At 37.3% G+C, this 11,532-nt stretch overlaps 1 protein-coding gene across 2 annotated transcripts; it reads left to right on the top strand.

Moving 5' to 3' along the window:
• Positions 1 to 1,819: 1,819 nt before the first annotated feature.
• Positions 1,820 to 8,492, top strand: wdr73 (WD repeat domain 73). 2 transcript variants are annotated; one of them, XM_008430801.2, is made up of 8 exons: positions 1,820 to 1,959; positions 2,795 to 2,862; positions 3,215 to 3,300; positions 3,413 to 3,501; positions 4,442 to 4,509; positions 6,310 to 6,471; positions 6,546 to 6,893; positions 8,066 to 8,492. In XM_008430801.2, the coding sequence occupies exons 1-8, from the start codon at positions 1,889 to 1,891 to the stop codon at positions 8,299 to 8,301; spliced, it is 1,128 nt and encodes a 375-aa protein (XP_008429023.1). In that variant the 5' UTR covers positions 1,820 to 1,888; the 3' UTR covers positions 8,302 to 8,492. The 2 variants fall into 2 exon arrangements, with proteins under 2 accessions (XP_008429023.1, XP_017164759.1); XM_017309270.1 differs by lacking the exon at positions 1,820 to 1,959 and having other exon boundaries at positions 2,849 to 2,862; positions 3,215 to 3,299; positions 3,411 to 3,501.
• The last annotated feature ends 3,040 nt before the right edge of the window (positions 8,493 to 11,532 follow it).

The following is an 11,532-nucleotide window of genomic DNA, read 5'->3' as shown; positions in this document are numbered from 1 at the left end:
TTCAGTCTTATTGTAGAAAAGTAAAGCTTATCTCTCCATGTCTGCAGCTGCAGGAGCTTTTCATTTCTGTAGCTTTTTCCTGAGCTTATCTGAATCACACTGACTAATTAATGGTCTTTAATGGCATTTATAGAATCTGTGATTGCTCTTTTCTTATTAAACTCACTAAACAGAAATTAAGCATCAGCTAATTGTGCCTTGTGCACCAAGTAGAACCTCCATGTCCTCATGTTTGTTCTTTAATCATAGGAAATATAATCTCAAAAATGTGAAATTAGCTTTGTGAAGTTTTTTTGCTGCTTCAGCAGCAGAACATTTATTCAGTTTTGTAAAAAAAAGTATTTACTTTTATCTAATTTTATCACATCACATGAATTGGTTGGTGGGCAGCAAAAAAGAGGGGCTCCTCCCGGTTTCCATTTATGATGCAAGAACTGCCACTGTTCCAACTGATGAATGACAAATTATGTTTTCTCTCTCTAATAATAATAATAATAATAATAATAATAATAATAATAATTTGCTCACGTTATTATTTTCTGACATTAAAAATAGATTGTGTAAAATATTAGCAAAAACCAAATAAATCTCTAAGGAGGTAAATACTTTTGCACAGCATTATGTTTTGAAAAGTCATTACAGTATTCCACAAAAATGATTTTCGCCTTCATTAAAATTACATCAAAACATCACCATCACATCCGCAGACAGTCACTCTGACTCCGTCAGACTGCTCTTCATGTATTCCACCTGTTAGTCTGGAAAGTATGCATGAATGAAACTAAGTAGTGCAGGTCAACCAACTCCTGCTGCTCACATTTCTGGGCTGGTTTCTTCTTTCCAAGATGGTGGAAACACAGGTCAACATGAACCATTAAGGATCCTACAGGTCAATGAAAAGTTAATTAAAGGGAATTAATTTCCCTTTGGAATTAATAAAGTATTTTTGAATTTGAATTTTCTCTGATTTTTGACCATATTAGAAATGTTAAAGTCAGAAGGTATTGTTTCTCTTTTAGAAAAAAAAATACTGTAATATTTTTATGAAGACTCATCATCTGATGAAACAGCTTCATGTAGATGTTCTTGCTTTCTCTAAGGAATAGTCTTTTACACTTACAGCAGGTGGTGCTGTAATTTGGATCAGCAAAACAAACAAGCCAGGCTCCAAATGAAACATAAGAGACATATGTGGAGGTATTAAATCAAGTCAGCAACAAATTCATCCAGCATAGAAATTGCAGTCAGATATTAGAATTAGCTATAATTATTGGGACTTGATTTGAAAATCGCTAACCAGGTATTAGCTGATACAGCTCAGTTTATATTTGTTTTGAAATAAATGCTGTTGTTTATGATCCTATATTTTCCCCTGAATGGAGAAATGTTTTGTTTTTGAACCCAGATGTATTCCTCATAATAAACTTAAGAGTAAAATTACCTTAAACCTATTAGCCATCCACTAATTCCGCAGGAATGCTCAAGAAATAAACTGTTTGTGCTTATTTAAAGGTAATAAAAAAATAATGTTACCTAATAGCTATCTTTGCCATCAGGTGATATTATTTAATATATACATAGAATTTCCCAAAGAATAAAATTGTTATATTAAATAAAAGTATTATGGTGGCAAATTTGCTGTGATAAAATTTTTTGAAAAATTGAATGTCTCACTGAAGCAAATTTATTCTTTCCCTGTATGTAAACATTTGATGATTTTTAAAAATAATTATTTTAAAACTTTTGTGGCTCCAAACATACTCTAAAGCAGTGAGAACTCCACACCAGCAGGTGGCGGTGCTGCTCTGCGGCCACTGTCTGGATACAAAGTTACGGAAGCTGAGCGGAAACTGGTGGGGAAGCAGCAATGAAGCGCCTTTAAAGAGAGATGATGGGAGAGACGGAAGCTGTGGAGATTGATGATATTTTAGATGACTGGTTCATTGAGTCATTGAAATCGTGAGAAAACTTTTATTCTTTATCAAACGGTCGGTTTTTGTCTGTGTTAGCTGCCAGCGATGGAATGTCTTCTTCTGAATCCCCCAAAACATTTAAAATTTACACACTTGTAAGTTCAGGTGTCTTAAAAAATGTTAACAACTTGTTCTAGGTATCAATTAGACATATATTTAAAATTCGGCTTGCTTATCTTAAACCAACGCGCATCGATGAGTCTACAAGTTTAACTTCAGCTGCTTCACCTCGCATAATTATAACCATATAACTGTTTTCTTCCACTTATACAATTACATAATACAATAATAAGCTTTTATTTGTGTCTTAATACACCCGGAAATAATATAAAATCAAACGTATCAAACAATCATAACGCCACAAAAACAAATATTCTTCTTGAAAAGCATTCCCACTTAAAGTGTAGTTTATATAACTAAACTGCACACAGTAACTACATTTAATCATATATTTTAAATTTACTAATATTTATTGATACTCTTGGAATAAACGGTGGAGTAAATAAAAATTTTGATATTACGGTAATTGTTTTTTATTTTTACATAATTAGTTGAAATTTGTGAAAACAACAATAAAAAATAACTCTTAGAAATGTTTCACAATAAATGAAAAATGATGTGATAAATGCCCTTCTCTATTAAAAATAGCACACCCCGATCAAATGAAAGCTGCTCCAGACTAGAATTACTTCAAAATATATTTATAAAGCGCACATTTGTGCACAGAAAACAGCAGACCAGAACCGACCTGTAGTCTCGTCCTGTGAAGTAATGTCCTGCTGGGTTTCCTGCTTTATTCTAGTCTGTTCTGGTTCCTGCAGATATAAGGATCTTCATGTGTACCAGCTGGAACATCCCACTCAGATCATCGAGTGGACGTCTGGAAAGAGTGAGTGGATTAAAATAATGTGGCAAAAATATTCACTTCTGAACATAAAAAGAGACAGACCATGGAAGAAGTTCACTTTTTATCCTGGTAATGAAACATGACATACAAATACTGTGAGGTGAAATGAAAAGGATATGTATGTCATATGTATGTCACTTTTCAGATTTGTATTTGTAAAAAATGTTTCAGAGAAGTGATCTGCTTTCTTTCACTTCACAATTTTTGTTGGTCTATAAAAAAATTCCCCCCAAAAAACATCCAGTTTATGACTAAAGTGAGAAAATGTTTTTTTTTAATGGTTCAAAGGGTGTGAATATTTCTATAAATCACAGTTTCTCTTCTGTGTTTTAAGCCGTTTGTGTTGCTGGATACAGCTCGGGTAAAAATGAAATCTTGGAGCTCCGCTTGCCGCTGAGACTTTTAGCTGATGAAAAAAAGGTAAAAAAAATAAAAATAAAAAAATAAATAACATGCATGAATGTTCTTTGTTTGATTTTTATAAGCAGTTTTCCAGATATCGGTAAACGTTCGCTTGGTCTGATGTGTTCAGGGTCTCTGTGCAGAGAGGGATTTCAAAGTTGTCCATGGCGGGTTCTCAGAAGGCCCAGTTTGCTGCCTCAGACACATTCCAGGAACCAGGTCGGTTCTGACTCTTTCATCATCATTAAAACGCTGAGCTGAAACTTCTCTCTTCTACCTGCTGATGTTTTAGCTCTGTGACGTGTGACGGTTTCAAAGCTTCTGGGAATTTTCTTTGAGGCAAATGTAAATTGATTAATTCTATGGAAGAAAGTCATAATTAAGTAGAAATCTAATTAAAACAGAAGCAGAGATTTAAACTGAGTACAAAGGCTTTTTGTCAAACAATAGGATAAGCCATTAATTCTTATTTAAGCAGCTTAATGCACAATGTAAAATAACAAATACTCCAAAGGTGGGATAAATACACTTCTACAACCTTCTTTTTATATTTAAAGTGTTTTTAGCTTACTTTTTTATACATTTAGACACATTTCTATAAATTAGAATGTCAGTCAAAAGTTTATTTCAGTAATTCAGTTCAAAGAGTGAAACTTGGATGGATTCTTCACCCGTAGATTGGTTCCAAATCTAGTTCCTCAGTATCCCTGTCATGATAATACATTTTACTGGATGATAATTGTCCCAGAAATTATTGTGAAAAATGATAAAATTGTTCTTTTGGGCCATTTTCATGTAATATAATAATAATGGCATCATAAGCTTGCCCTCACAAAGATGAATAAACTTTAATTTCTAATGAACATTTAAAACTGGATCTAGAAGACATTTTAAATATCCAAAATAAATGAACAAAACAATAATGCAGTCTCTTTAAACAGAATTGTCTTTCAAAAAAGGAACTACTTAAGACGAAAGCACCAGACTGAAGACTTTAGCCAAACAGTCTGTGGTAGAAAGAGAGAAACAAACAAACATGCAGATGGAAATAAACCAGCTCGTTTTAACTGATCAACTGATTTATTTTAAGGTAACCTCTTTGCCATCTAGTTTTTAATAGATTGTGATCACATGATTTAGAAGACTGTCGTTCTGTCAGGTGTGCAGTGACCAATGATGGGCTGACCTCTGACCTGCAGCTGTGGGACCTCGGCGCAGACGACACTGGTGAGTTTTAGTTTAAGTAAAACTCCTCATTGACACAACGTGACTTAAAAATAATCTAACTTCACTATTAGTAGCTTCAGTGCCAAGATGTCGCCAGATAAAGCAGTTTAATTCTTCAAACTGTTGCAGATCATCAGTTAAGAGAGCGCTGCTTTTTACGTTAAAAATTAAACCTTGGTGAATAAATCCCCAGCAGGATTATGGATTTTATTCCAATCATGGGAAATGCAGAATTTTAATAGAAAATGTTACCTACGTCATTTACAGCCCTGAAAGCATGACATTGATGGTGAGTTTCATATTGGAAAATATTCATAAAACGTTTCATGCATTCAGAATTAAAGCTTTTTCTCTTGCTGCTGTGAAAAGATGAAAAATATTCAACACTTTAAATACTCTCTTATGTGCACAAAGTGCCCTTGTTTTTTATGAAGAGAGAAGATCTCTAATTGACACAAAGGTCCACATTTCTTCCTTTAAGATGTTCCTAGTTTTGCATCGGCCTGTTTATGACTTCTATAGTTATGCCGATAGTCCTGCAAACACTAATATTTTATTTTAAGCAAAACTTTTTTCAGAATGAAACTTAATCAGTTTCTTTAAGCCCTTATGGACTAGTGGTTTGAATTAGCATCATAGCTTTCACTGAGAATGCAGCCAAAAAGAAGTTTGAATCCTACAAATGTTGGTTGATGCATCTCTCTCTTTTGTTAAGGTTGCTATGCTTTAATACGAACCTAGTGGTCAAAGTGTGAACTGCATGTGGTTCATGGGAGTGAAAGTGCTAAGATAAACTCAGTAAATAATTTTACCCTTGAGCAATAAAAATAAATTTAGGTTGACTATTGCCTTCTACAATGGATATATCACAAAAGAAAACTTGTAGCCAACATTCTAAACTTTGTTTCTAATTTTGAGTTTGAGGTTCTGTAGATACACAAAGCAACAAAGAAATGAAAATGAGTATTATTAAGAAGCAATGCAAAATGTTGGCATGTTGAAAAAGTAAATTGTGTGCATGAATTTAGATGATCCAAATTTGAATCAATTACTTTAAATTACAAGAACTAATATTAATATTGATTAAATAAATGATTATTTTCATATACCCTAATACAATATTTGTCAGGAAACGAGGGATAATAGCTTCTAGGACAGTAGAAGGAATTTTTCAGTATTTAGCAACAGTAAAATAATAAACATACTGAGATGCAACGTTTCACTCTTTTAGTGCCTAGTGGATCTAATTAGCAATTGGCTAATTAGCAGGTTACACTAACAGTGAGTGCAAGGCCCAAATTTATGATTTCTAAGTAATTTAACATCTGATTGACAGCATTCTGGGTAAATACCAAAACAAACATGCAAGTCTAGCACTAGCAGGACAAATGGCTTCTGGTCTTTTGCCAAAGGCGAGGAATCCTGCAACTACTCAAATCGGACACCACTCCATCTTTGTTTACATTTTTGCTTTCAGTGTTTTCTTCTGAGGTTTTTGTGTCATTTCCTTCAGTAGTTCTTGGTGCAGCGCCCCCACAGGCGAGGAGGTGAACGAGTTGCTGAGAGGGTTTGATTGGTGTGATAGTTCAGAGTGAACGAGAACAGCAGCTGAAACTTTTCGGTTCCCAATCAAACCGAGTCTACTGGACTATCAGATGTGAAAACACCTTAAAACAATCAATATAATATAAGCAGAACCAAGACAAGCAGGTCCAATTCCTATCCAGTTATATGTAGAATATTATTTATGATTATAATAATAATAATCTGACGCCACTGTCTGCTGACTTCCTGTGCCAGATGTGATCAGGAAAACGGGAAGTCTCCCGGGGACGAGCGTTTCTCAGGCCGGCAGCAGGATCACAGCGCGACTCTCCTCACCGCCTCAAGTCCTTCATGGAGCTCAGAGCAGCGGCGTCCAGCTGACCCAGCTCAGCACAGGACAGACTCTCTATAGACTCGGTACACCACTGAACCTCCACCTGCAGCTGAAGGTCATGTCAGTTTCAGGGTTTGATGCTCTTATCTTCCAACAGAGGTCGACTCGACAAAACCTCTGAGCTCCTTAAAGTTTGTGAGTGAGACGGCGTTCCTCGCCAGCTGCTGTGACGGCACCGTTTACCTCGCAGACACTCGAACGTCCGCTCCTCCTCAGGCTTCACCTCCACCCGGGGAATGCGCCCTCTGGTGGACAGACGCCTCTGCAGCGTCGCAGTGTAGGGTCATCATGCTCTCCTCCTCGGGTCAGGCCGTCGTTTCAGACCTCAGGAATCTGGGAGGAGCCCTGTGTCAGGCTCAGCTGGACGTCCAGACGTCGCCAAGGAAACCGGAGGATGTCACGGTGGCATGGGCTCCAGCGTTGGACGGCTGCTTCTCAGTGTCAGGTTGGTTAATGCACACACTGTAACTATTATTTACCAGCTGAATCAGAAAGTTCTGAGTAAAAATACAGTAAATTTCTGCTAATTTTGGCCAAAATGTTTCATTTTTCATGTATTCTCTGATCAGATGCTAGCTTTAGTTTTCACGTTTCCCAGCTTCCTGAGAGAGAAAATACTTTCCTACAAAAGACTAAACATTTGAATTTTAATCTAATGTTGAGTAAGCATTCTTTTTTTCTTTTACCTCTTTGTTACTTTAATTCATTTCTTTCCTTTGAAAAGCAGTTTCAATAACCTAAGATGGATCCTTTATTCACTGAAATTGGTTGAAAAAACCTTCAGATGTAGGCGACTGTTTAATCTAGCAGCATGTCTAATGTCACTGTGACATAAAAAACAAAATTTAATACAGAAGAAAGTTAAATAATTATTCATCATCAAGCATTTTTTTCTTTTATCAAGACGGATGAGTTTTGGTTTTTCAGCTCGCTGTGACATTTTACTGGTTTTCGAACCTCTTTGAATCCGATTCCTTTAACTTCTCAGTCCCTCCAGGAGGTGTCAATCAAATAGTTAATGTAATCTTTTGCAAATTTTCTAGTTATCGCAACTTTTCCACAAGTCTGACCAATTATCGTAATGTTTTCTGGACTACCTTTTTTTCTGATTCGTCACTCGGATCCGTCCATTCAGATCATTTTTGACCAATCGCCTCCCTTTAGTTTAACTTCCTGTTTCACGTCTTTTGAAAGGTGAACCTGCATACAAGCAAAAACCATTTTGATATGTTCTATGAAATCAGTCCATGTTAACTTGAATGACCAATATGGAATTATTCTTTTCCATTTTAACAACTGATGATTTTGTCTTTAATAACGGTGTTATTTCAAGAAGGCGCTTGAAAATGTTGTTTGCACTTTAAATATTAACTATGTCAATACCTCTTTTAGAAGTTTTATGTGCAGGAACTTTAACTTTTTGGAAGACTATCATGGCAAAAATAAAACTTAGGGGAAAAAAAATCACAATGCAACCCTTTGCCACACGATCACGCAAAAGTTTAATAGAATCTGTTTGAGTGCCCCTCATCATTTAAATTACACTGAGCCTCCAGAACATTTCATTGGAGCAGAACCAGATTGGGTCTGATCTCAGGTTCTCGCTCTCCTCTCCAGGTCTCAGTGGACTCGTTCAGATTTACGACACCGCCAGATGGAGGGCGGAGCTGCAGGACGCCTCGCCGCTGTTCCAGCACGCCGGTCATTCGGTTTCCTCGCAGCACGGCGATGGCTCCGCCCCCATCTTCATCACCACCCACGTCTGGCATCCCGAGCGGCCGAGGACGCTGCTGTCTGCGGCTTCAGACGGATCTGTCCACGTTTGGGACTGGGTGGATCCACAAACAAACTGAACTTCCAGGAAGTACGGATCCCTGATCTGAAGAAATGTCATTCAGATGAGGAGTGAGCGCTGGATTCATTTCTGATGCAGAACACACTGTGTGCATTTCAGTCCAACCTATTTCCTCTGTGTGATGAGTTCATATAAATGGAAAATGCGATCAGAGCTGCTTTTGTAAATTAAAGGTAGATTGAAACGACAGCTGTTTGTGGTAACTCATTTGAATCCAGACTGAGGTATGATGGGATGTTTATCCTGCCGCTTTTATTTCCCGGATGAAATGTTTCCACCCATAAAGGTTTAGATTAGCTTTCAGAAAGTGCTCTGCATTTTTTCAGTACATATTTTAAACTAGATCATCATCTCCCAGATCTTCTACCCTAAATCTCATTAAAATCACATTTATCTCCCATCCATCCATCCATCCATCCATCCATCCATCCATTCATTCATTCATTCATTCATTCATTTTCTAACCCCCTTGTCCATCAGTGGGGTCAGGAGGGTTGCTGGTGCCTCTCCAGCTAACGTTCCGGGTGAGAGGCGGGGTCACCTGGACAGGTCGCCAGTCTGTCGCAGGGCAACACAGAGACACACAGGACACACAACCATGCACACACACACTCACNCACACACTCACACCTAAGGACAATTTGGAGAGGCCAATTAACCTGACAGTCATGTTTTTGGACTGTGGGAGGAAACCGGAGTACCCGGAGAAAACCCACGCATGCACAGGGAGAACATGCAAACTCCATGCAGAAAGACCGGGGCGGGAATCGAACCCAGAACGTTCTTGCTGCAAGGCAACAGCTCTACCAACTGCACCACTGTGCAGCCCAAATTAAGTCAATTTATGCTATTAAAAGTAATTTTATTCCTGAAGACTGAGGCTTCCAGATATATTTATTTTTTTATTTTTACAGAAACTTAACAGCATAACCACTCAGGATCTGGGCAGAACTCTTCTTTCACCAAACTTTCCATGAATGTCTTTTTAAATCGTTCTGTATGCCTTTAGATACGAGTTTTGCTTTTCAGTTGATGTTGGCATAAATGTTAGATGAGGAATTCAAGTTTGAAGAATTTGAACTTTGTTTTGTGCTTCCTGATCATGTTCCTGTCCTCAGCGGCTGATAGATCACTCACCTCTGCAGGTCAAAGTGAGGTCGATCAGATCATACGCTGCAGACTGAGGAGCAGCAGAGCACCTGCAAATGTAGAAGTAAAAAAAATCAGATAAATAATAAAGATGCTTTCCCTGGTTTACTATTTTTTTATAGTTTCTGCTCTTATATTCCATTTTAATAACAAACTGAACCATAGAAACTGCCTTCATAGATTGAAAGTTTTAATCAATATATTAGACGCACTACATGTATGATTATTTAACGTCAAAATTTATTTTTGAAATAAAAAATTTTGCACTATATTTTATAGAAGTGCATAATTTTAAAAAAATTTAAAAAATTTTCCCTGCTTTTACTAACTTTTTACTTATTAGCCCGTTCATTGAATGCATCCAAGGCCGTCTCTTTCAAATATATTTTTCTTTTCATGGTTTACTGAATAGTGTTGGGATTAAATATGCAGAATATTATCTTAGCATTTTCATTTATCTTCTCATACTTTCTGCAAAGCTCAACGTTTCCCATATTTATCTGTTGGCTGGAATTTAGTCCCAGGGTAAAATCTGCAAGTTTACAGAGGTTAATGTGTGAATTTTGACTCATCGGTGGAAATCAAATGTATAATTCAGGAACATTGATTATGTTGATGAGAAAAGGGGAAATTCTGCCTCTACATCTATTGGGGATGAAACAAAAACATTGTATTGTAAATATAACAAATAATTACATAGAGAGAAAATAAACTAAAAGTTAAGTGTTAACCTATTTCTTTATAGTTTTTTATAATGCAGGACTTAGTTTAAAATTTCAAGATGCTTTAAATTTAATAGCAAACATCAGTGGAAAAATAGATTCAGAAGAAAGGCTGCTTTTAGTCCCCTCTGTGTCGACACCACCACTGATTTAGATGCCAAACTTTTCAAAGCTGCTTCTGAGACACTTTGTATGCTGACAGAAACTCCCACAGAGACTCGCATAGTAAAAACAATACCGACCGCACAGTCACAGCCAGGAGAAATGGAAAACAAGCTGGACATCCGCAGACCCTTCACACTCTTAACAGGCTACAACAAGACGAATGTACGTTTCCACCGCATTGCTGCCCACAGCTCCGGGGGAACTTAATTTTACACTTTACTGCCTCCTTTTCTCACCTTGTGTGTCTTCAGACTCACCTCCAGCTCTAATGTCGCCACATAATGACAACAGCTCCGCTTGGGAGCAAACTCCTGCACCTCGGTGACTTTTACCGCCCACCAGAGCTGAGCACATTTCATTCACGTAAAACACAAAAACACTTTCCTCTGGTCCTACAAATTGATGACAGTTTAAACTCAAAGAATGAGAAACAGACACTTGTCAAATCACAGCTTTTATTAACCTTTAGCTTCTTCTTAAATCAGTCTAGGTTTTTTTTCCCCCACCAAACCTTTTGAACTGATTTCTAAGTAGTTATAGGTACAATGTCTTGCTCTAGGACAAAATGAGCAGCTGAGCAATTTGACCTGACCTTCCCACTGGAAGAAGACCGCTCTACTAAGCGTCAGCGCTAACTGTGTCTGGGTAGCCTTAAAACTGACCCCTGTGCAACCTCTGATTTGCCTCCAAATGAATGACTCATTTTTAAAACCAAGTGCTAGAGGCGTAAATGAGTAAAAATTTGCAAACTCACAGCCGGCCTGGCACTTTCCTTCACATCATGTTGGGACCTGACCTGGTAACACAAACCACCATTAAAGAGACAAACTCATTTTCCATTTAAAATATAGTTTCAGTCGCTGCGTTTCCATTACAAATGTGCGCAAAACGTTGTCGATATTCTGCTAATGTAGAAAAAAAACACAATTTCGCACTTGTGGAGTTTCCATTAAATAAGAAATGAAATAAAAATCACATGTAAACAAGCTTGTTCACACAATAAGTCATTATGGCAGTGACGGATGTAAACGTAGTTGTTCCTTTGCAGAAGAACTGCGGATTTAACGATTTGGGATGAGACACAACATTTTATGAACTGTGAGGAAGTCCCTTGCTCAAACTTCTGGTGGAGCCAGCTGCACACTGTCCAAAAAAAGACACCATCTTACTTCCTGTTGTCTTCTTCGTCGTTT

The sequence above is a fragment of the Poecilia reticulata genome, linkage group LG16 (genome assembly GCF_000633615.1).
Source record: "Poecilia reticulata strain Guanapo linkage group LG16, Guppy_female_1.0+MT, whole genome shotgun sequence".
NCBI classification, from domain to species: domain Eukaryota; kingdom Metazoa; phylum Chordata; class Actinopteri; order Cyprinodontiformes; family Poeciliidae; genus Poecilia; species Poecilia reticulata.
This window is presented reverse-complemented; position numbering and strand designations above follow the sequence as displayed.

Coding starts and splice junctions, on each gene's coding strand:
- wdr73 (XM_008430801.2), top strand. CDS start 1,889: ATGATGGGAGAGACGGAAGCTGTGGAGATTGATGATATTTTAGATGAC. Junction 1,960..2,794: donor TTCATTGAGTCATTGAAATC/GTGAGAAAACTT, acceptor TGGTTCCTGCAG/ATATAAGGATCTTCATGTGT. Junction 6,472..6,545: donor ACAGACTCTCTATAGACTCG/GTACACCACTGA, acceptor ATCTTCCAACAG/AGGTCGACTCGACAAAACCT.